Source organism: Anser anser (assembly GCF_964211835.1).
Source record: "Anser anser genome assembly, chromosome: 25".
In the NCBI taxonomy this organism is placed as follows: domain Eukaryota; kingdom Metazoa; phylum Chordata; class Aves; order Anseriformes; family Anatidae; genus Anser; species Anser anser.
In genome coordinates this window covers 3,439,596-3,462,420 of record NC_139746.1, presented here as the reverse complement: position 1 = coordinate 3,462,420, position 22,825 = coordinate 3,439,596, and the positions used below count along the sequence as shown (strand labels likewise).

At 51.8% G+C, this 22,825-nt stretch overlaps 3 protein-coding genes across 5 annotated transcripts; 1 reads left to right on the top strand and 2 right to left on the bottom strand.

The window, feature by feature from the left end:
* Positions 1–539: 539 nt before the first annotated feature.
* FEM1A (fem-1 homolog A) lies at positions 540–4,517 on the top strand (the record flags this gene model as incomplete). The annotated part of the gene is made up of 1 exon (XM_083811399.1): positions 540–4,517. The coding sequence occupies one exon, from the start codon at positions 540–542 to the stop codon at positions 2,586–2,588; it is 2,049 nt and encodes a 682-aa protein (XP_083667525.1). The 3' UTR covers positions 2,589–4,517.
* Positions 4,518–7,524: 3,007 nt separating this feature from the next.
* TICAM1 (TIR domain containing adaptor molecule 1) lies at positions 7,525–11,711 on the bottom strand. Of its 2 annotated transcripts, none has more exons than XM_083811397.1 (2): positions 11,320–11,711; positions 7,525–10,216 (listed from the first exon to the last, which is right to left on the bottom strand). In XM_083811397.1, exon 2 carries the CDS (start codon positions 10,019–10,021, stop codon positions 7,811–7,813), a length of 2,211 nt encoding a protein of 736 aa, XP_083667523.1. In that variant the 5' UTR covers positions 10,022–10,216; positions 11,320–11,711; the 3' UTR covers positions 7,525–7,810. The 2 variants fall into 2 exon arrangements, with proteins under 2 accessions (XP_083667523.1, XP_083667524.1); XM_083811398.1 differs by lacking the exon at positions 11,320–11,711 and adding an exon at positions 11,061–11,286.
* Positions 11,712–11,927: 216 nt separating this feature from the next.
* LOC310886587 (uncharacterized protein) lies at positions 11,928–21,920 on the bottom strand. Of its 2 annotated transcripts, none has more exons than XM_083811395.1 (8): positions 21,850–21,920; positions 17,166–17,239; positions 16,485–16,680; positions 15,787–15,869; positions 14,410–15,472; positions 13,782–13,978; positions 13,454–13,582; positions 11,928–13,364 (listed from the first exon to the last, which is right to left on the bottom strand). In XM_083811395.1, the coding sequence occupies exons 2-8, from the start codon at positions 17,220–17,222 to the stop codon at positions 12,801–12,803; spliced, it is 2,289 nt and encodes a 762-aa protein (XP_083667521.1). In that variant the 5' UTR covers positions 17,223–17,239; positions 21,850–21,920; the 3' UTR covers positions 11,928–12,800. The 2 variants fall into 2 exon arrangements, with proteins under 2 accessions (XP_083667521.1, XP_083667522.1); XM_083811396.1 differs by having other exon boundaries at positions 11,928–13,361; positions 21,850–21,919.
* Between the last annotated feature and the right edge of the window lie 905 nt (positions 21,921–22,825).

The following is a 22,825-nucleotide window of genomic DNA, read 5'->3' as shown; positions in this document are numbered from 1 at the left end:
CCCTCCCCCGGCAGCCCCGCAGCCCAGCAGCGCGGGGGGCGCTGGGAAACGCGGCTCGGCCCTCCCTGGATCCCCGGGGAGGGGCTGCCCTCTGGGCCCGGCCGGACTACATTTCCCAAGATACCCCGCGCAGGGTCCCGGCACCGGTCTCCTCGCCGGCGACATCCCCCTTCCCGCTGCCTGCCGGGAAACGGAGTCCAGCAGGGTAAAGCTCCCGCGGGGCCGGCCGGGTCCTTCCGGGCGCGGGACTCCATTTCCCATCCTCCTCCTCCAGCCCCGCCGCCGCCGGCCCCGCTCGGGCGCCATTTTGTTTCGCGTTACAACCTAAGATGGCGGCCGGGCGAAGAGACTGAAGGTTGCTGTGGCGGGACGAGCGGCGTCCGGCCGGATGGCTCCGGCCCCGTAGCGGCTCCTTGTCCCCCGGGGGCCGCCCTCGCCCACCGCCTGCCCCGGGCCGAGCTAGGGGCGCGGAGGAGCCGGTCCATGGCCAGGAGGTGGCCGGTGCGGTCGCCGGTGCGGTCGCCGCGGCCCCCGTCGCCATGGACCTGCGCACGGCCGTGTACAACGCGGCCCGCGATGGGAAGCTGAAGCTGCTGCAGAAGCTGCTGGGCAGCCGGAGCCGGGAGGAGCTGGAGGCGCTGACGGCAGGGCCCGGAGGTGGCGACGGCCCCGGGGGTGGGAGCACCCCGCTGCTGATCGCCGCCCGGCACGGGCACCTGGAGGTGGTGGAGTACCTGCTGGATCACTGCGGAGCCCGCGTGGAGGAGGGCGGCTCCGTCAACTTCGACGGAGAGACCATCGAGGGGGCCCCGCCGCTATGGGCGGCTTCTGCGGCCGGGCACCTGGGGGTGGTGCGCAGCCTCCTGGATCACGGCGCCTCGGTGAACCAGACCACGCTGACCAACTCCACGCCGCTGCGGGCTGCTTGCTTTGATGGGCACCTGGAGATCGTGCGCTACTTAGTCGGGGAGCGTGGGGCCGACCTGGAAGTAGCTAACCGGCATGGACACACGTGTTTGATGATCTCCTGCTACAAAGGGCACCGGGAGATTGCACGTTACTTGCTAGAGAAGGGGGCTGATGTCAACCGCCGTAGCGTGAAGGGGAACACGGCCCTGCACGACTGCGCCGAGTCTGGCAGCCTGGAGATCCTGCAGTTACTGCTCCGCTCCAAAGCTCGCATGGAGAAAGATGGTTATGGCATGACTCCTCTGCTAGCTGCCAGCGTCACCGGTCACACCAATATTGTGGAGTACCTCATCCAGGGCGGGCTGCAGCAGGAGGAAGAGGAGGTGGCAGGGAACCAAAACGGGACCTGTGCTTCAGGTGGGAGCCATCAGAGGTGCAGCAGTGCCGGTCGGGAAACTCCTCAGGGCTGCGAAGAAGAGGGGCGTGAGAGATGCTGCGCCTCAGCTTCCAGTCAGGATGAGCAGCAGGTTCCTAGTGTGTTCTGCACTCGAGAGGCTGCTGTGGAAGCACTGGAGTTGCTGGGTGCCACGTTTGTGGATAAGAAACGTGACCTTTTGGGAGCGCACAAGTACTGGCGAAGGGCAATGGAGCTTCGTTATGAGGGCGGGCAGTACCTACCTAAGCCTGAGCCCCGGCAGCTGGTGTTGGCATACGACTATTCACGGGAAGTGAGCTCGCTGGAGGAACTGGAAGCCTTGATTACTGATCCAGATGAGATGCGCATGCAGGCACTGCTGATTAGAGAGCGCATCTTGGGTCCTTCGCACCCAGACACTTCCTATTACATCCGTTACCGAGGGGCAGTTTATGCTGACTCTGGCAATTTCGAACGCTGCATTAACCTGTGGAAGTATGCTCTGGACATGCAGCAAGGCAACCTGGAGCCTCTTAGTCCGATGACTGCCAGTAGTTTCCTTTCCTTTGCTGAGCTTTTCTCTTACGTGCTTCAGGACCGCTCCAAAGGCACGTTAGCTACCCACTTGGGCTTCTCTGATCTCATGGGAGTACTGAGCAAAGGCGTCCGGGAGGTGGAGAGGGCGCTCGTACACGGCAAGGACCCTGTAGTTGACTCAGCACAGTTCACCAAGACGCTGGCCATTATCCTCCACCTGGTTTTCCTGCTGGAGAAGGTGGAGTGCACCCCAGAGCAGGAACACCAGAAGCGCCAGACTATCTACCGCCTGCTGAAGTGCAGCCCCCGGGCCAAGAATGGCTTCACTCCTTTGCATATGGCTGTGGACAAAGATACCACGACAGTGGGACGTTACCCAGTGGGCAAGTTCCCCTCGCTCCATGTCGTGAACTTGCTTCTGGAGTGCGGGGCTGACCCAGACAGCCGTGACTACGACAACAACACCCCGCTGCACGTTGCTGCCCGCAACAACTGCCCGCTGATCATGAGTGCCCTGATGGAGGCTGGAGCCCATATGGACGCCACCAATGCCTTCAAGCAGACTGCTTATGAGCTGCTGGATGAGAAGCTGCTCACCAAGAGCATGATGCAGCCCTTCAATTACATCACCCTCCAGTGCCTTGCTGCTCGCGCCCTGGACAAGCACAAGATTCCCTACAAGGGTTTCATCCCTGAGGAACTGGAAGCCTTCATTGAACTGCACTAGGGTGGGAGAGCTGAAGCCCCCAGCCTTTCCCCTCAACCTGTTTCACCCCGAAGAGGTAGAGCAGCCTGAGATCTCGGGCCATCCTTGTCTGGATGTCGAAGGCCGTCGCTGTGCTGAGATGGGCTGTGAGCTTTGTCCTCATCTGTCACCATCAAGCTGGCGTGTGCAGGGGTAGGGGAGGAGGAGGCTCGAGCTCGTGGCTGTCCCTCATTGTTGTCATCTTCAGGTACTAGATATCTCCAGTGTACTGTATCCAGAGAAGGCTGCAGCCCCTGCCCTTTCCCATACCAACCGTCTTATCCTGAGAAGGAAGGAAAATGGAGATCCCTGGGACCTGCTGCCTCTCCCATTAGTGCTGGATTAACACAGCGTTAAGCTTTGGAGCAGCTACACATCACATTATGTGCTCTAGCCCCTCCTATCCCAAATACTGAATAGATAGGAATGCAAGTGAGGAATAAAATACCTTCCAACTAATTCTTTCCACACTCCCTTCTCAGATTTGGTACAGTAAAAGTCTAATGGCCGAGTGGCTTACTCTCTGCTGAGGTAGTTGCCTTGCATGACACTAGGGCTGGGTATGCTGAGGACTTTTTTTCCCCTCTTTACTTGGTTGGCCACGTAGCAAGTGGTGTTAAAGGCCTGAGATTTCAATGATTGTGCATAAACCTGGGTTATTTTTTCTCTTTTAGAGCCAGGCCCTATCTATGCTGCAAGACTACTTCAATCCTGTAAGATGTAGTAAGGTCAGTTCTGGTTATATAGTTTCATCAATAGATACTGGTTTTATATGAACGGGGAGGAAAAACTGCGACCTTAGAAACAAGATACTGGTGCGGAGTTCAGGCCCTTACCTTGCCCGTTCTGCACACGTTAACTCCCCCACGTGGGGTCCTTCAGCTCCAGAGCCCAGCAGGTGTTCAGGCTGAGCTGTGCAGAATGGATGTTGCCAGGTTTCAGAGCCAAACCCGTGCACTTTGAACCATCTTTGAGGATGTGCTCATGCACGCCCTTCTAGGATGGGAGGTACCTGTAGTGAGGGTGGTGCTCGGGGGGGTTTTAAAGCAAGTGAGTGAGTGTGGGATGTTTGCATGAGGGTGGTCTGGAGGAGGAAGCAAGAAAGAAATGCAAGTTGCAGGTGCCTTCTGAGACTGTTGGTGCCAGCCCAGTGGGCTCTGTTATCCCATTCTAAGACCTCTACACGGGGTGGGTTCTTAGCATCTGGTTTTGGCTTCTGACTCTCTTTGTAACTTCACTGAGGATGGTGCTACTTCAAGGATTGAATTTGGAATGTCATTTGGCTCCTGTTCGGACAAGCTCCTTTCTCTAATTAGAATCCACACACAACTTGTTTTTTTCTCTTTAAATTCGTAGTCTCAGCGTAGGTATTTGCCTCCATTAGCAGAACCCTTCTTGGTGGTAAACAGTGGTGGTAAACACGACGCTGTTCCAGCAGTTTTATCTTCTTGCAGGGGGAGTGACTGGGCTTTGGCACCCTGTGGCTCATATTTTGGCCCCGGGCAGAATGGAAAGCACAGCGGAGGGTGAAGCAGCTGCCTCAGAGCTTTGGGAAAGGGCAAGATTGGGAGTGCAGAACCCTGATAAACAACCATGCACTATATGCTTCTGAAGCTTCTCTACGTGTATTTATAAGCCAGCGTATCCATAAGCCTCAATAATCCAGTGCTCTCTGCCCTTAAAGATACTGTAGATCTGCCATGACATTTTGCAGTGTTAACTATAACTTTTATTTATAAAGCAAGGAGGTTTAACTTTTATTGAGATGTAAAGTGCAGACATAGTTTAGCTGCATTCTATTTTTTTTCCTCGTTTTGGCTGAAACGATCTAAACTGCAGGAATGGAATTTGTTAATTTGTGAGCTGATGAGCGCTCTTAACTTTAAATAATAATAAAAAAAATGGCTGCTAGAATGCAAGTGCCTTGGACTTCTTGCTGGTAAGCCTCTCTTTTCAGCTCTTGCTTGTTTCCTAGGGATGGTACGCTTGTGGATATGGTAATACTGGGCGTTTGCGATCAGCAGGCTTGGTTTGTTTCGTTTCATCTGAATTTCCTCATGGGAAGAGCTAATCTGCGCTGCAGTTGTAAACATTTCCCCTGAAAAAGGTTAACACTGACACTTTAAGGACACCTTTCCTTAAATACTTTATCTTTTGATGTAAATGAAACAGTGGGAAAGGATGATTTTGTTATCTGAGTAATTATCCTGGACAAAGAATGGGGTTTTATCACTGAGGGCTACAGATCCTCCTGTAGCACGCTTCTCTCCAGGAGCCATTCTGTACGCTTCCATGAATGAAATGTCTGCCTTTTATTTGCTCTTGCAGCCTAAGAGGTGCTCTGATCTCTTTTAATAACATACCGAAATCCCTTACTTGTGGTCACTTCTCTTGACAATAAAGCAGTCCAAAAAAAGGTTTCTTCAGAAATGGAAAAGGGTGAGAAAGTCACCCAGGGCTCTCCTGGAGCCAGTTGCTGGTGCCTTTCTGTGGATATCTTTGGAGCTCTCTGGAGCCTCCTAATGACATCTGATCGGTGTTTACAAAGTAAGTGGCCTAGAGCATAAAGATAGGGATACCGTGTCAGCATTTCTCGGGTTCACAGAGAAACGGGGCAAGAATCAGAGCGTCACAACACACGTGCATTCTGGTGGAAACAAGGCCTGGGTGACAAAGCTTCCTTTCCAGGGTGAGCAGCAGCAAAGGGCCCTGAACACGTGGGATGAGCGAACTTGCTGCTGTGATTGAAACAGGGCTGCGGCTCTTACGTGGAGGTTGTTCCCAATAACCTGCGAGCCTCTTGGCTGCCCTCCGTGCACAGCAAGCTTAAGAAAAAAAGCACGCAAACAATCCTGCGGAGTGTACTGCAGTCTGCTGCTGTGTCTTTCTCTATTTCTCCAGTCATGACAAACTCAGTGTGACTGTTAGGGTTGTATACAAGCCAGAGCAGCTTCCAGCTGACCAGTTTTGCATGACATTTATTTATAGAAAGCAGAATAGCCGGGGAAGGAGGGATGTATATGTTTCCTCCCAAAGGGAGGGACTGTCCTGGTGGCTGCACAGCAACAACTGCAGCGTGACAGGAGGTGCAGTAATACAACACCTATTCAAACAAAGGTGACGTAGAGAAGAGAAAATAGGAGCTCTCTTTCCTCATGCTTAGAAGGAACTCAGTCACTTAGAGGCTTCCGACAGACTCTATAAAGCATACATGAGTTAATCCATTGTCACTGGGTCCTTCGAAGCTAAAAGCCAAACTGTTTCAAAGCTGGAAGCCAGCAACCGATGGCAGCTTTTAGTGCTATGGATAGAAAGAGTTTGAGATAGACTGAGCCAGAGAGGAAGGGTGAGAACTGACTAGTCTTTAGCTTAATGGTGCTGCCTGAGAGGGGCTTAATATCACCCAAACAGTCTTTTCTCTGAGGACTTAATAATATTTTTCTTAAGCAGTTTTTGGTTGCAAAGATTGGGTGGTTCTTAGACAAAGACTATAACCCAGAATGAGGCGCTGCGAGTGCCCTGCTCGGGTACAGGACAGGACCAGGACAGCCTGCAGGGGTCCTGCTTCTTGGCTTCCAGACAGCGCTGCCTGCTCTCGAGTTGAAACATCCTGGGGCAAGTACTCAGAGACACGAACATGCAAACGTCTGCAGAACTACTAGGAACGGAGCCCATCCCCTCTATCACTTGCATCGACCCTCCTTAACGAGGACTTGGTAGCTGTCTGGCTCTTCCCGGGGTGAGGAGTGGGGAGAGCTGCCCCGCACCTCGCAGAGACCCCGCAGCAGTGGCTGCTGTTGCCTTGGCTCCGCTCCGCGAGGGAGCAGTCCCATTTCTAGACGCCTGGTGGCTTTGGGCTGACCTCTGCTGACAGACCAGGCAAATAGCCACGGCAGAAGCCATCAGAGATTGAGCAAGGGCTCTGGCGTTTGGCCTCAGATGCCTTCCTTGTGTTCAAAGCTCAGGGGAAGCCTGTCTCGCACAGCCATTGCCTGGGGCCTGCAGAACATCTCCCCCATTACCGGCCTTTCCCCACTTCTGTAATGCTCTGCTCAACACTTTTGGTTTTGAGTCAATCTTTTCCCTCAAAGGCAGTAACACAAATAGATGGGGTAATCTCGGCAGGGGACATTTCTCTGTATAGTAGCCACTCTAACAGGGCCTGATCCTGTTTCTGACCTTTTAAAAACAGGTAAGAATGGAGAACACACTGCTGCCTCCAGACTTCCTCCAAAATTTACCCCTCTCCATGCTGCCTTCATCAAGTAATTGCTTTTCCAAGGCCCAGCTTTACTGCGGAGATTCGTGTTTAACCTCGTGCCTGGTGTGTAATCTCAGCCCTTTGAGTCAAACAGAGTTGTCTTAAATACAAAAATATTGTCCTTAGACCACGCCTCCAGGGGCACATGGGAGTTATTTCACGAACACAAAGCTTCTCTCTGTGCAGTTTCAGAGGGGAATCGAGAGCAGTGATCTCTTGGTGCCTCAACGCGGAGGCCTGCAGCCTCTCAGAAGTTTTGGAAGTAAGTTTTGTGCAGCTTCCCAGGCCTGCTGTGAGAGGGTGGGGGAAATGGCGCTGCTGGTGCACTGCTGCAAGGGGAGCACGCCATGCACACAAAGTAGGTGTTGGTGTGAAGGGCCAACAGCATACTGTGCAACCAGGAGCGAAGAGGACTGCCAGAAGAAACCAGTGGGACCTCGCAGTGCTTAGCACCTTGACTGGAGGCCACAGTGACTCCCCAAAGCATCCCCTGAAGAATTTTCCTCAAATCACTTGGTCAGCGGCAGATTATGAAACAGACCCCAGATGTGCCATCTCCCAGCCCCCTCCACTCCAGAGGTACGAACATGCAGAGCAGTTTTCCAGACATCCCCAGCTGCCCCTTTCCTAGTTCTGCAGGAAAGAACTGGAGAAACACAAATTAATTAAAATTTATTTCTAAAACCTCCCAGTAACCCTCAGAAAATCAGGAAAATAGTTTTTCTAAGTCACTTGAAAATAAGCACGTGGATGGTAGTCCCAGGAGATTGCAACCTCTTTTGTCCAGTGCAAAAGAAAGTGGTTTTCTCCTGTGCTCCAAGAAATGGCACCTTTTACCCCCAGTGAAACACCAGTAGTCCCAGTACCAGCAGAATCAATGTAATCTAGGGTTTGAAATAAAACATGAGTGTCTCTGGCCCTGGCTGACCTTCTGCACCTCTGATCAAGAATTCTCCGTGGATTCTTTCTCACTGTCCCGCGGGCCCGGTGCGGCAGTTTCCACTTGCATTGTGTTGTGGTTCCCAATCTGAACCATTCGAGCGTGCTGAATGATGATGGGCTGGGCGCCTCCTGCGTCTGGCGTCACGTTGCGGTAGCCTGACGGGAGATGAAGCGGTTGGGAAGGAGAGGGGCCCAGCTGAGCAGACGCGGGGTGAGCAGCTGGGGGAGGTGGGTATGTGGCAGCAGGGGGACAGTATGAGGCCCAAGGGGGACGGCACTGCTGGGACGACTGGTGGGGCATGAGCTGTTCCAGCGGCTGCCCTAAGCACGGCGTTCCTGACAGAGGCACCTGGGGAAGGGAGCCAAGGTTCCGAGCACCCAAGTTCTGCAGGGTTTGGTAGTGATCCTTATACAGCTGTTGTATCCTTTTCTGCTCTCGGACTTGCTGTATCTGGTCCCACATGGCTTTCCTCTCGTTGATCTTTCTGGCGGTAAAGGTGTTCTTCACTACCTTGGCAAACCCAATAGAGTTCTCATCCAAGGCCACCAGCACACTGAGTATGCTGGGAATCTCACTCCGCTCCAGGGGGTTCTCTTTGGGTACAAAAGGGATGACTGAGTTGTGTTTGGATGGTCGCTGGATGGACTCCATCAGAGCTGAGTTTGTTTCAAACATGCACAGTTGGCACAGGAAGTTCTTGGTCAGCAGAAGGATGATGAAAGCAGAGTTTTCCAAAGCATCCTGAAAGCAAGTCAGGCGGCCGTGTCCTGCAACGAGGAAGTCCTCGCAGAATGTAGCACCGTTGGGAACCCCCATGGTCTCCAGCAGGTTCTTCACCCGACAGGCAACATGCTCGTCTTCCCCAGCATGCAGAATAACAAAAGTGAAGAACTTTCTCTCTCCACTGTCTGGCTCTGATGCCGATGCTGCTTTCACAGTTTGGAAAGGAGGAGGGCAGGCTGGAGAGGGGAGTGAGTGGAAGGGAGAAGGATGTGGTAAGCTGTAAGGAGTAGCGTAAAGAGGAGGGGAAAGGGTTGAAGAGGAGTAGGTATAAGGAGGAAAACAGGATGAAGTGGAAGCAGGTGCAGGGCTGGAAGTGCTCACTGGAACATAGGAGTCCTTTGTGGGCACACAGGCAGGACCAACATCCACTGTGGTTCTTGAATCAGGAAGACCTGTAGATAGCTCTTGCTTTTGGTCTCTGCTTTCTTTTGGTGTTGGCGGTTCTGCTGTCACTATGCTGGAAATGTCACTAGTTTCAACAGGTTGGCTGACAGCACCTAGTGTGGGCAGCTGTGTTTCAGGAATAGGGAGAGATGGATGGCAGGAACTGACCTGCAGAGCCTTCTCCGCTTGGGGGACCTGGGCATTTGTGTCCAGCCTGGGATGAGTGTTGGAGCTGCTTGCCCAGCTTGTTTCCTGCAGGCTGGGGCTCTGCCTGTCTCCAGCAGGCTGTTCAGCACTGCTGCTGTCCTTGTCGCACAGCCGGCTGGGCTCACGGGAAGGAGGCTGCATGCAAAAAACAGCTGTTGGCGATTCACTGATCTGGAGATTGGTCAGAGAAGCAGAGCTCACTGAGGAGTGCAAGGTCCTTGGGCCTGAGAGGTCTGAGGCAGCTCTAATCCGCACTGGGGAGCTTTTCACCATGCTGTTTGGGATGGTCTTCTGGAGAAATCCTGTGCTCACATCAGATCTCAGTGTCTGAAACTTGTTGTCGGAACCCCCAGCGCTGATAGCTGAGCCACATTTTTCCTGCTCCCCAGCCAGGACGCTGTTGAGTGAATCCCCCTGAGCCTCCCTGCTGGCATTGCGGGCTTCGGTGGCAGCCTGGTCAGCTTTGACCACAGCTTCGTGACTACACAGTTCTTCCTTTGCCAGCAGCGAGTAGATCTGTGCCAGAAGTGCCATGGCACCTGCATCCAGCTGGGGGGGCTGCAAATTCTCCCCATCTTTCTGCAGTCCTGCAGGGCCCAGTTTGGTCTGGTGGATATACAAGGCTGCCCGCTCGTCTCCTAGGTCATTCAGACAAATTCTTGCATCTGCTTCTTGTCCCAGAGTGAGCAGGACCATGGCTTGCAGTAATGTGCTGCTGCGCCCAGATATCAAATGCCTCAGTTTATATTTGAGGCCAAGGAGTTTATCTTGTGGGATCTGGGATAGAATATTAAGAACGTCCTCAAAGCTTGGCTGGGACTTGACACTCTGTGCCATCTCATCAGCTCGTGGCCCAGATTATGGACTGAAGCAACTTGGATAGAAAAAGCATATTACAGCATTTGGAGCTCTGTGCTTTGTGATGTCTGTCCTGGTTGTACTTCACGTGCTGCGCAAACAGTAGCTCTTTGCTGCTCAGGGACTCATCTCAGAACTGGGATGTCTGCGTCCTGAAGAACGGGCCAGATGAACCTGTGAAAAGAACACAGCGCAACACGTTCAGAAATAGCGAGGCGGGGAGCTCCCAGGCTCTCCCTCACGGCTCTGAAATATTTTTGCATCCATTTAGTGCTTACAAATATACCAGCGCACGTGACATGCTCCACACATTGTTCCAACTCTGTTATTAAGCAAAGAACAAGTTCTGCGTTTTCATATCACATTAGTTATAACTGTTTTAAAATAACTGCTGAACTAATAACCTGTGTGGGTACATCCAAGTACCCATCTTCTCCAGGGGCCCCTTCAGGGCAGTGGCTGATGCCAGGGGCATCACAGGCTCCTTGCGGTGGGCAGCTGGGGAATAAAGCACGCCTAGAGGAACCCCTTTCAAACCTCTCAAGCCCTGCCAGGACAGTTGATGGCCCATAGCCCACACACATCTGCTCTCAGGCTACCTAATGTAATTGTAGACATTGACACGATCTCCATCCACATCTAATCCCTGAGCTCTCTTAAGCCTTCGCACTCACCGGAGCCAGCTGAGCAGGGTTAAATTAATCGGCAGACCTGTCGGTACCGGAGGGCAGCGGTGCTGGCAGCGAGAGGGATGCTGCTCGTGGAGGCTCCCAGGCACTCACAGCGTGATGGACAAGCTCTCTCTATTTAAAGGAAGCCGTGGTGTTTAAAAATAGCTCTCGGCTGGGGAAAGTTTGTAATTTCAAATTGTTTATATCTCACAAAAATCCTCTAATTGCATAACGAGTGAGCTCAAGCTGAACCTGAGGAAGTTAATGGCTCCTTCAGTGAAATGTCTGATTCTGCGAAGCAAAGGAAAGGAGAGAAAGGCCGGGCATTCGAAACAGCAGAGCCAGACCTTTGAAACTCGGCGGTGCCCTTCCGCTCTGTGACTCAGCAAGAGGCCCCGCTCCTCACTCCGATTTCTGCCGCCTTTCGCGGTGCCCCTCCGCCGTTTCAGCCGACCTGGCTGCCCGTGAGGTGGGCACGCAAGGCAGGGCCCCGGCCTGACCCCGCTCCCGTTGAGCCCAGCACCTTTTTTACACCTTTTTCCCCCCCCCGTTTTGTTGCCGCCCCACGGCCCCTGGGCGGTGGGGAAGGGGCCGGGGCCAGCCTACCTGCGGCGGGTCCCGCTCCGGCCTCCCCGGGGGCCGCCTCGCCCCAGCTCCCGGGCCGGGCCGCGGCCTCCGGGCCTCGGCTTCTTTCCCTGCCGAGCCTGGGCTGGGGCCGGGCCTCGGGAGCCCGCCGAGCACTCGAGGAAGCGGCGGGGCCCGGCCGGGGCGGAGCGGGGCCAGGCCTCAGGGCCGGGGCGGAGCGGGCCCAGCACAGACCGGGCCTGGGCTCCTGCAGCCGCCCCGGTGTGGGCCCAGCCGCCCCCAGGAAAGCTCCCGGAGGTGTTCAAGTATTTAAGCCAAGCCGGCGAGAGAAGCTCTGCCTGGGCACCGACTTTCTCCTCTAGCGAAAGGCTGTCGGCATTGCTTCTGGGGTGGCAGCATGAAACATGTGAGATGGGGCTGGAGAGGAACCAGATAGTGTGGGGCACAGGTACTGGGACAGACAGCCCTGCCAAAATCCTTTTCTTCTGAAGCTTGAGGCAGAGCCTAGACCCGCTAAAAGCATTTGGGTGAGAATAATGAGAAGGGAGTTGTTAAACGCAAGCTTCCCACCCCCCACAGCTAAGGGAAAGAAGATGATGCTGCAGCTTTACATACAGAGAACAAACACATTTATTTGACAGCAGTTCAAGCTTTATTGTGATGTCTTTGCTATTACTCTAGCCCTAGGAATGGTGCCATACAAGGACAAAGTAAGTTACATTACAGCTGACTACAAAGTATTGTTTGCTTGGAAAAAATTGCAGTACCTCTCTCTATTTTAATGACTGAATATCCTATAAACATGGCAGAATGACTCCTGGCAAAAGCCACAAAATACATCCCTGACAGAGTTACACACACTCAGAGGATTCCTGAAATCATTTACACGACTAGGAAAGACAGTCCCACTGCAAATTGGCACCCTTAAAAGAAAAATTGCACCTTGCCAAGTGTTCCCTCTGTGAAAAAACAACTGTTTTGCTGACCATGAAGAGAAGTCTCTTTTGAGAAGAAGCCTCTTGCTCCCAGCTGTTCCTGGTCTGCTGCAGTGCTGAGCTTCTCAGGAAGCACAAGTCAGAAAGCAGTTGGAAAGGCAGTAGTGGCTGTAGTGTGTAGTTTAAAACTTGTAGGAGGGACACACTATTAAAGGTCAAGTGCGTTATCCTCTTTAAAATCTCCACAGCTTGGATGAATTCATTAAAAACCCAACATTAAAAATAACTTGAGACCACTTCTCACCCAGAGTTAGCCACTCACATACACAGCTGTGCTGACTTAGAAGTTCAAAGTACAGGCCCTCCAGCTCCCCTTTCAGAGCAGCATCCTTAAAAAAAGTCAAGATACGGAATCACCCCTGCTTGGTTATCAAGTCTCGCAAACTACAACTTTCTGTATGCTCAGCCTGGGACAGGCATTCTTGGCATGATCAGCAGTTGGGCACAAGATTAAAAGACCAAGTTATGTTCTAGCCAAGGGGCCTTGGCCAGAGAGGACGGAATTTTTCAGAGCTCTTCCTTTGGTGCATTAGTTACTAACTCCTTTGCAGCCAATGCCACCTCCATTTCCACCTCCATGTCTCTCTCTAGCTTCTCTTCTATCTTCTCTAGTACTTCACACACTTCCCCCAGAATTGTTTTTGCTCCCTTTGGTTCTTCAGGAATCTTAGCCACTTCCTTTGATGTAGCAGCCTCTTCCAATGCAGGACATTTTCTATCAGTCATATCTTTCTTCTCCTTTCTGCTATCCTCTTTTGCTATTGCCCTGAAGGGACCCACCAACCAGTTAAGAGGGATGTTCTGAGTTACATACTGAAGCAGGTCATTTAGAGACCTTTGGGCTTCTACCACATAGTCCTGACTCTCAGCAAGGGTGGTGCTAGACAGGTCATGGAAGGACTTAGCGCTGGAAAAAGAAGCATGGAGCTTCCGGATATTTCGAGTGGCCTGATGCACAGCTTCTTGAATGTTGCTGGGGAGGCCATGGATGCTGACTTTCAGATTCTCATAAGCACGTTGTAGCTGCTGGGTGATGATATGCAGCATAGTTAAAGTCCGTGATTCTATCTGCTGGGAAAGAAATATAGCTCAACTACTATAGCAGATGAGATGCACACCATCCACAAGAGGCCTGATTACATACACCTGCATAGGTATACCTCTGCTTGGGAGGCTGTTTTAACTTGAGGTCCCTTGGGTTGGGTCAGGCTCCAGTCCACCCACAGCTGATGGAGCTTCTCTTGACCATCCAGAAGCTTCTGGCCAACCTCCTTTTTCACAGATTCAATCTGATGGGAAAAATGAGAGGTGGAATTGGATTGCAAGCACATAAAATCAGTGAAGCAAAAGTGGCCCTAAGCACTTCAGACAGGGAGGGGCCCAGAAGGACATGCAGCTGGGTGCAGGATGGAAGAAGCACCTACATCTGGTTATTACAGCAGGAAGTCTACAGATGGGAGGGAAAAAAAGGAAAAAACATGTTGGTACCAAGTTTATTGCCAGCTGTAATTGCGTGAGTGTGTTCTGGATTCTTTGCTTAACGTGCTGCAGCTTGTTCAGGGAGTGCTGGTAGGCTCTGTGGCGGACTTTGTTAGAGAGGGAACCCAGACGAACGAAGTAACTCTGCTGCTGTTTCTGCTCCTCCACAGAAGCCATACCAAATCCCTCAGCAGTGGCAAGTTTACCTGGAGGAAATAAGAACAGAGATGTAGCTGTGCTCCACTCCCCCAGCTGGGAAGTGCAGGGAAAAAAAAGAGGTAAGAGCTCCCATTGTAAGACAAGAAGGCTGAAGCTTGCTGTATAAACACTAGGTGTTTGCAGTTGCTCAGATGTTAAAGGTAGGCTAGTCCCCTCTCAGGGTTCTCTCCAGATAAGCAGACTTGACAGATAGGTTGAAGCAGGCACCCACACATTTGTCTTGAAGCTAAAGGACAAGAAGCAGCTAGCAAATGCTTGAACTCTGTCCTGCAGCACGTGGACAGTCAATGTTGACAAAGCCAAGTTGATGACAAATTCAGAGCTACCTGCCTACTTCAGATGACTTGCAGCATCAGGTGCTCTCTAGTCACATAGGAAAGGCTTTGCATTTACAACCGCCAGTTAACCATTTTCTCACCTAGTTCCTCTTGTGTCATGGGAAGGTATTGATCCACCAGATCTTCTGATATGCCCAGGACAGATTCTACACCACCTGCCACTGCTTGGCCCACCGCCCTGGCTTTGCTTACACTGTTGTTCACCACTGCATTAGTTATCTCCACACTCTCCTGGATAGCCCCTCTGCTCTGCTCAAGGGCTGTATTTATTTTGCTAGTTATGGTGTTATATGCAGCATCCAGGGCTGTATTGACTGTAGAAGTGACCACTGATTTGGTCTTCTCAACACCATCCTGAACAGCCACTTTAGTTAGATCCACTGCCTCTGTCACCTTGTTGGTCACCAGTTCCTTGGCCCCCTGGGCAGCCTCCACAGCATTGACAATAGTAGATGCCACTGCAGACTTGGTCAGTCCAACGCTCTCCTCTACAATGTGCTTACTCAGGTCCACAGCCTCCGTCACCTTGTTGGTCATGAGCTCCTTGGCACCCTGGGCAGCCTCCACAGCACTGGCAATAGTGGAAGCAACTGCAGACTTGGTCAGACCAACGCTGTCCTCCACAATGTGTTTAGTGAGGTCTACTGCTTCAGTCACCTTGTTGGTCACGAGGTCCTTGGCACCCTGGGCAGCCTCCACAGCGTTAACAATAGTGGAAGCAACTGCAGACTTGGTCAGTCCAACGCTCTCCTCCACAATGTGCTTACTCAGGTCCACAGCCTCTGTCACCTTGTTGGTCATGAGCTCCTTGGCACCCTGGGCAGCCTCCACAGCATTGACAATAGTAGATGCCACTGCAGACTTGGTCAGTCCAATGCTGTCCTCCACAATGTGTTTAGTGAGGTCTACTGCTTCGGTCACCTTGTTGGTCATGAGGTCCTTGGCACCCTGAGCAGCCTCCACAGCACTGCTAACACTGGAGGCAACCACTGACCTGGTCAGCTTAACGCTGTCCCCAACAACATTTTTAGTGAGATCCACAGCTTCAGTCACTTTATCAGCCACTGCTTCTTTTGCCTCACAGGCAGCATCCATAGCAGATATCACTTTGGTGGAAACCAGCTGCTTGGTGTCTGAGATTACCTACAACAGGAAGGGGCAGAGAGATTTTTTTCCTGAAATAAGACCTGAAGTAGCTTTTGCATATGGCTAAACTGTGCTTGTGCTCTTGTAAATACAGGTGTATTTTCCCAGTTTCCCACAAGGCTGTGTTCATTCCCACATGAAGACATCCCCAGCCATCAACAGCTACCAAGAAATCCCTTAGCCCATACCAGGGACTGACCTCACAAAGTAGTGCTGCTCAAGTTTATTTCCCCAAGCTCTTCTTTACACATAAGAGTTCCAAAAAGCAAGAGAGCAAGCCACGGCTTCCCCAGGAAAAGCTTTTACTTTACCTTATCTGCTGGCTGTTGAAGGAAAGGCAAGTTCTCCTCCAGCTGATTCAATCCTTTACAAGCATATTCATTTACAAGTGCAACTAGATAAAAAGGAGAGGTACCAGTTTAGTCTTCAGTTTGGAAAGGGATTTTTGACCCTATAATGACCAACATGGGATACTTATGAACACAAATAAGAAAAAAATCACTGCTCTGGGGTGCAGTGTTTGGGGGGTGTCTCATTAAGAAGTGAGCAAGCCTTTCAGTTCAAGCAGGTTCAGACTCCATTTTGCCTTCCCAGCTTTCTAGCAATTGGCTGCTCCTCACTCCAAGTGCAGTATAATACTTGTCTCTGGTGAGCAGGATGGTTAGAGGGTTGGAAAGGGTTGGGATAAGAGACTGAGCAATACCCAGAAGGGACACTGATACTACCAGATGGGATGTTGATAGCTTGGAGCAGTGAAAGAAAGGCGAGTAGTTTTTACTGACTTCAGAAGAAACCACAGACAGGAGGCCAAGCTCCACTTCTGCTAGTAATATCATGTCCATCAAATTCAGTGGATTTATTGAACAGCTGGGAACAGCAGATGACTCAGTGCTGTAATTAACTTGAACAGTGTGCTAAAGGAGATGGATGTCACCCGGCAGGCCCCTGAAGCTCCCCTGCCACCTACTCCCTTCCGTGCAGGGAGGGTCTCCCCAGCCTCCTCGCTTACTTTGTGGCTCAAGCTGGTTCAGTATGGGCTGTGCCCCACCGACCACACTCCCTACTGCAACAGCAGCCACAGTCTCAGCCACGTTGCAGACACCGCTGAGGCAAGGATGCATCTCCTTGGTGTGGTTGTAGGCAGACGAGACCAGGTTGAATGCAGAGTTGAGCAAGGGCAGGCTGGTCACCCGATTGACAGCACTCTAAAACCAGAGAGAAACAAGTGACTGAGACCCAGCCTCAAGCTGAGGAGTGAATACAAGATATTAAAAGTTGTATGGCAACACCCAGTCCATCTCATCACCCTTTTTAAGTTCAGAGTTGAAGGGATTTGCCCAAAGACAAATCCTTGTCAGTAGCAAGCCAGGATTAGAAGTTGGAGCTGTACACTTGTCACTGCTGAGTCACTGGGTTTTAGCACCATCAAGCCCAGATGTAGAAATAGGACTGATAACAGCTAACGTTTCAGAATTATTTGCATTACTTGAGCCAGCCCTGGAATTTTTTCTTGAGCAAGAAAAGTTAGCTTCAGAATTGTGTTTAGATTTAGCCACAGCTTCATTTGGTTAGTTTTTCCTGCTAGTCCCAGCATGGTTTTGAGATGCTGACACAAGTTAGCTAACCACCATAGCTGTCAGCAGGTAGTTTAACTGCTGCATGTTTGAGTACCCACCTGTCTGGCACCTACCTCTTGCTGCTGTTCCTCAGCCTCTGGCAGATTCTGTGTGGTCTTCTTTGATGCCATAGTGAGATCAACTGCAGCTGAAAGGTTAAAAGTAGTCACAGAGTACAACTTAAGTTTCCTCAAGTGAACTACAGTCCTACCAATACCAGTGAAAAGCAGAGGGCAACAGTCAAGATCCAGCACAGCGCAGGAACTTCATGGAATCATTCATCTTTCTTACAAGAAAGTGAAGATATTTAAGAGGCTCTATAGATTATGGTGTCCAAATGCTTGTACAGGACAACTGTACTCAGTCCCAACCCTCAATCTCCACACAGCTAAATACTTTCAAAGCATCCTACTTATTAGTGGTAACATTTAACTTGTTTCAAAGATGCAGGGTCAGAAGCGGGTGAGAACTTTTGCAGAGAAAATGTGTAACATTACAAAGATACTCCTGGTTCAGCTTCCCACTGCACAGGCTCTCTACTGCCCAAGGACTGGAAGGAAGGAAAGTTGCACCCTGCAGACGCAGGTTTAGTGGCATAAGCCACATGAACATTTCATCAGGGCTTAGTACAGCAGTAACCTGTCATGTCTGAGGCAATCTAACTACCATAAGTTTTGAAATGAAAACTAAAATTACATAAGATGAACTCATTGTTTTAAACTCCATTATCATTGAACTATTGAAGAAACAGCTGAACTTTCCCAATACTCTATTTTGATTTTAATTACTCATTTTTAAGAGTAGTCCCACTATGCCTCTTTATCATCACTACCAACTCCAGCAACAGAAAGTCTCCCAGCTCTGGAAGAGGTATGAAAATGTTTTGAGTTTTCCTAAAATGGCAGGTCATGTTTTGCTGCTGTAGCAGTCCACTCATCTACTTCAACGCTTGTGTTCTCATCCAACTGACCAGCTAGGAGAACTACAGGGCAAATTTCTCCATACTTCCCTTGATACTAAGTCCTAGAAGTGTTCTCATTACCTAATGAGACTACAAAAGTTGAAGTATAAAAATGATGCAATATCTTGAATAAATATGTACCTCCCCAGCATGGAACTGCATTGGTATCTGGACACTCCAGTATCACGATAAATCCAAGATTACATCTTGCCTCAGTCAGGCACAGCAGGGACTTCAGCACACTTGTTCTTCATTGCAGTATCTGCTTTCCTCCCATTCCAGTTAATCCCTGTTCTTACAATTCCTACAGCATTTTCCAGTGGAAAAAAAAAGGATTCCCAAGCCAAGGACAACTCCAGGCTCCCTGGCAGACTTTGCCAAAAAAAAGCTATCTGATTAGTGACACTGTTCTTCTTGTTGTCAACTTTGACTTGTGTAAGATTCCCATTTGCTCTGGGAACAAGAAAGCTGGAGAACAAACAGTGAAACGTTTTCTGGCTCTGGGCTGACAGTAGAACTATGAAAATTCTCAGCAGGTAATGCCATGGGCTTGACAGCCCAGCAAGTTACATATAGCAACTACTCGGCATTTCAGTGAGACTCAGACAGGGCAGGGATGCCAAACGCTACCTGTCCACAGCAAGAGTTATCACAGATAGGCACCTCCATCCTCTCCAGTAGGAAGCCCAGAGCCAGCACCCTTCTGGGCATTCCTGATGATCACCCTGCCCAGCGACTGCCTAACATAACACCACGTGAAATACAGCTTGCGCTTCAGCAGCCTGGGAAAGCTTCTAGAAGATTGCTCCAAGCATAAACAGGGCTTGAATGCAAAGCCTCAGTCCCAAAGTCCACATGGTTTGCTCACGTAGCAGTTATTCTTGTGCTGCTGAGGAACAAATTTGGTTTTTTGAAGCTGAGTAGGCTGGATGAGTCTGCAGAGCTGTTGCAGTTGTGCTTTGCCCTATTTCAACACCATTCCAAACAACCCCTTGGCTGAGTTGCCTCATTTCTAGACAGGTGGAAAAAGCTTAAACCACAGAATGTCTTAGCAGCCTCAGTGTCAGCATACAGAGAACAAACCAGAGAAGAAATAAATGAAAACTCTAGTTGCTAACATAAATCAGGAGCAACTCCTTGGTTGATGTAAAAACTACTGTAAGCTTAGAGTCAGCCTCTGAAGTACCAGGAGCCCACCTTAATTATGGATGCCACCGGCAGTGACAGCCCTCACAGCACAATCGTGTTAGAACATGGTTTGCTCTCCTCTGGAGGAAGGATCTGGGTGTGTTGCAATGCCAGTAGTTGTGCTGTGGACTAGTCATGAGTCATATGGACAGCGTGGTTTTGTTTTCTTTCTGTGCTCTCCCCTACACAAGTGCTGAGCAGTCCTCATTTTGCTCAGCGATCACAGGAAAGCCCAGCACTCCACAGCAGTTGTTTCACGCTCCTTTGGAGAGAGGCACAGCTTTGAGCCACGGCAGTTACAAACAGAAATCCCAGAGAAATCTGGTCTGCCAGCCCACAGCCCCACGCATGGGAAAACACGCAGGAAATTGAAAGCAGCACCACCGCTCAGTTTGTTTCACACAACCGGGCAGTTCTCACAGAAGCTTTTGTTTTGCCGATGGTTTCATACCATTGCTCCACCCAAAATGTTAGGTCACTGCTGGAAAAATTTCTCAGACCAGGTAGTTTCAGAAAGATGAAACTCAGTGCACGCTTCTGGCATGGCACAATAACACAACCCCTGGTCGTTGCCCAACTCGGCACAAGCCTGAATGCAGTGGAAGAGCCCTGGCACCAGCACGCCGAAGCTGCTGCCTGGGTCAGACTGTCACAGCCACTGCCATGCCTGGCAGAAGGGTACTTTTCTGCTGGGGTAAGCAGCTCCCCTCATCTCTGCCTCTGACAGCGCCCAGCAGACATAAAACTAGATCTTTAACACGCAGAAGGTTTTACTTTTCCCTGCTGAAACAAGCTCTGCCCCATGGAGCTAGCCTGCGTTGCACTGTCCTGTGGATAGAGAGGTGGGATGTTGAAGGGGAAAAAAGCCTCCTGAATTGTTTTATTTTGGGAAAAGTGATTGAGCCATAACTAACACGCATAACTAGTTCAATAGCTTAACCAGCAGTTCCTTAATGAGCATTAAAAAACAAAGCTAATTTTAGCAATTTAGATATGAGCAGGTAGGGCTAATCAGGGCAGAGGTATTAATTTGCGGTTGAAGCACTCACTTGCATTCTCTTCCAGATCTGCCACCGATACCCCACTTACCCTAAATGCAGCTGGCAGAACAGGGTCAAAGGATGCCTGCTGCAGGGGGAAACGGCACTGCCCACGGCCAAGGGAGGCATTGCAAACACTCAGAGGGCAGAGTTAGATTTCAGAGAGGAATTAGGTGATTTGGGGTTTGACCCTGGGACATAAGATTCAAAATTGCTGGCAGGATTATACCTATACCACCCTTCTGGAAAGGTCAGCAGCATTATGGAACCTCAAAGAGTGGAGCCACTATTTTAGTGGGAGGCAGGGACTGCTGGCTCCCCCAGTTCCAAGGGGGATTAGACATCACAGCCAGTGGCTTTTACTAAGCATCTCCTTGATGGAGTTAGCGTTTAAGCTACCCAAGCTCCTAGAAAACCCTGTTCCTTCTTTCCTGAAGTAGGACAGCTCCTGGGCTTTCCCATATTTTCCATTTACAGATTATACCACGAGCACAGAACTCCCAGGGCTCTGGGCTGCACCTGTAACTTGCAGAGCAAGAAACATGCCCCGCTGGCTCATTAACAGCCACTTTAATCCGGCAGTTTCAGCAGAACCAAGTCCAGAAACAAAGTCCTTCACAGCCACACAGTTTCACACAGTCACAAAGAATCCTGTTAGTCTTGAGAAACACCAAGCGAGTTTGTCAAGTGCTCATTCCAGTGAGCCAGCAGAACGGTGCAGGGCTGCAGCCTCCCTCTGCAGACAGGGCTGCTCTTGAGCAAGGGACAGGTTACCTTGTCACTTCAGCCCTCCCCTTCGTTAACGCTATTAGCATGCCTACGCTGATGATCATCCCTGTGAAATAGCTGCAGGCAGGTCTGGCGGCCCTGTCAACAGGAAGGGAATGCCCAGCTGATCGCAAGTCAGCGGCGATGTCCTGTCGGGCACCCACATCACGCGCTCCCCGCGTGGGAGAGCCTCCTCCTGCAGACCCCTCGTCCTGCTTTGATCGCCACCAGCCAACACGCACAGAAGAGCTTTCAGACCTGCAGCTGCCTGCACGCAGCTCAGGGGTCTGCAATGCTGCCAACAGCTCATCTCAGGGCTAGAAGAGGTCTCTAGGAAGTATCTGAAGCCTTTCACCTCCTTCCCAAGGCACGCCACGTGCAGCACAGGCACTGGGAGATGCCACCTGTGGCTCTCAAGAAGCCCAGCTCAAAACGACCCTCCCCAAGTCACCCTCCCACCCCAAGACAACGCATGGCCCCGTGCCTTCCCAGGGAAGCCAGAGATGCCCCATGAGCAGCAACGGGGGAACCCAGCCCCTCAGTGGGGCTGTTAAAGCCTCAGGGCTCTCCCCCAGTGCCAGGAACCATTTCCAGAGATGGCACCAGCTCAGACCCCAGCCCTCCACCCCAGTAAGGCTGCAAAGAGCCACCTACGGCAAGGTGCCGCAGATCCCCCGGGACAGCAGGAGCCACCCTTGGGGAGCCCCCAACGCCCCCCACATGGGACCAAGCCACAACACCCTCCCTGACCCACAATCCCCTCCCCAAACTGCAGCCCCCTCCCCGCCAGCCCTGCCTCACCTGCCCACACAGCTGCACCAGCACCAGCAGCACGGGGAGGATGCGGCCTCGCCCCGCTTAAATACCCCACGGGCCTGATGAGCAGCTGAGGGAGCCAATTGGGGCCCGGCGGGTGCCTCCCTGGCCAATGGGGAGGGAGGGGTGGGAGCTGCGGGCATGGGGGGGCTCCTCTGAGGGGCCTGGGGTGGTGGGGGCATGGGGCTGGGTGGCCCCCAGAATGGGGTGTGGGTGGCGGGGCCTCACGGGCGGCCCTACAGGACGTGGGGTCAGGGGGAGATGGAGATGGGGTCAGGGGGAGATGGGCCTGCCCCGGTGGTTGGGGAGGGGGCCCGGCCAGCGGCCCCCCAGTGCTGCTCCTGTGCCCCCAGCCCCACGCACATCTCGGAGCTGGGCGCTGCCGCCCGCCGCCATGCCGTGCCAAAGGCAGTTCCTCGCTTCTGGGAGCTCGGCGAGGCCCAGACAGAGCGAGGCGTTCCTGCAAACCCTCAGGCAGCGTGCCCGTGCTGTTAGGGAAGAGGGTTCGAGCGTGGGCCATGCCCACCGTGCCCAGCATGGGGTGAAACGTACCCAGCCTGGGGTTCGGCGCAGGTTGGGAGGTGCTGGAGCAGGATTCATCCTGCTTCCCTCCCATGCCGGGGTGTGCAGGGGCAGCCACCGGCGGCAGGCAGCTTGCCTTTGGGTTTTCTGAAGAGCGGCTGTGTTAGCAGCCAGGAATGTGGTTAGAAAGTGCTCGGGTTGGGCGGCTCAGCGTGCTTACAGCCGCTCTCAAGCTGCTCCTCACCTGGCACCAGGCATTGTCAAGAAAGCCCAGAGAAGCAGGCATGGGGGCCGTGACTCCGCTGTGGTGTTTCCTTGGCAAATCTCTCCTCCCCTGCAGCAAGGGTGCTGTAACTACCAAAGGAGTAAGACATGCCTTCCTGCTCAAAGCCGGTGGCTGGTTACGGCAAATACATGGTGATGAAACGTGCTGCTTCTC

Coding starts and splice junctions, on each gene's coding strand:
- TICAM1 (XM_083811397.1), bottom strand. CDS start 10,021: ATGGCACAGAGTGTCAAGTCCCAGCCAAGCTTTGAGGACGTTCTTAAT.
- LOC310886587 (XM_083811395.1), bottom strand. CDS start 17,222: ATGGCATCAAAGAAGACCACACAGAATCTGCCAGAGGCTGAGGAACAG. Junction 16,681..17,165: donor CTGAGGAACAGCAGCAAGAG/GTAGGTGCCAGA, acceptor CTCTGGTTTTAG/AGTGCTGTCAATCGGGTGAC. Junction 13,979..14,409: donor CATGACACAAGAGGAACTAG/GTGAGAAAATGG, acceptor TATTTCCTCCAG/GTAAACTTGCCACTGCTGAG.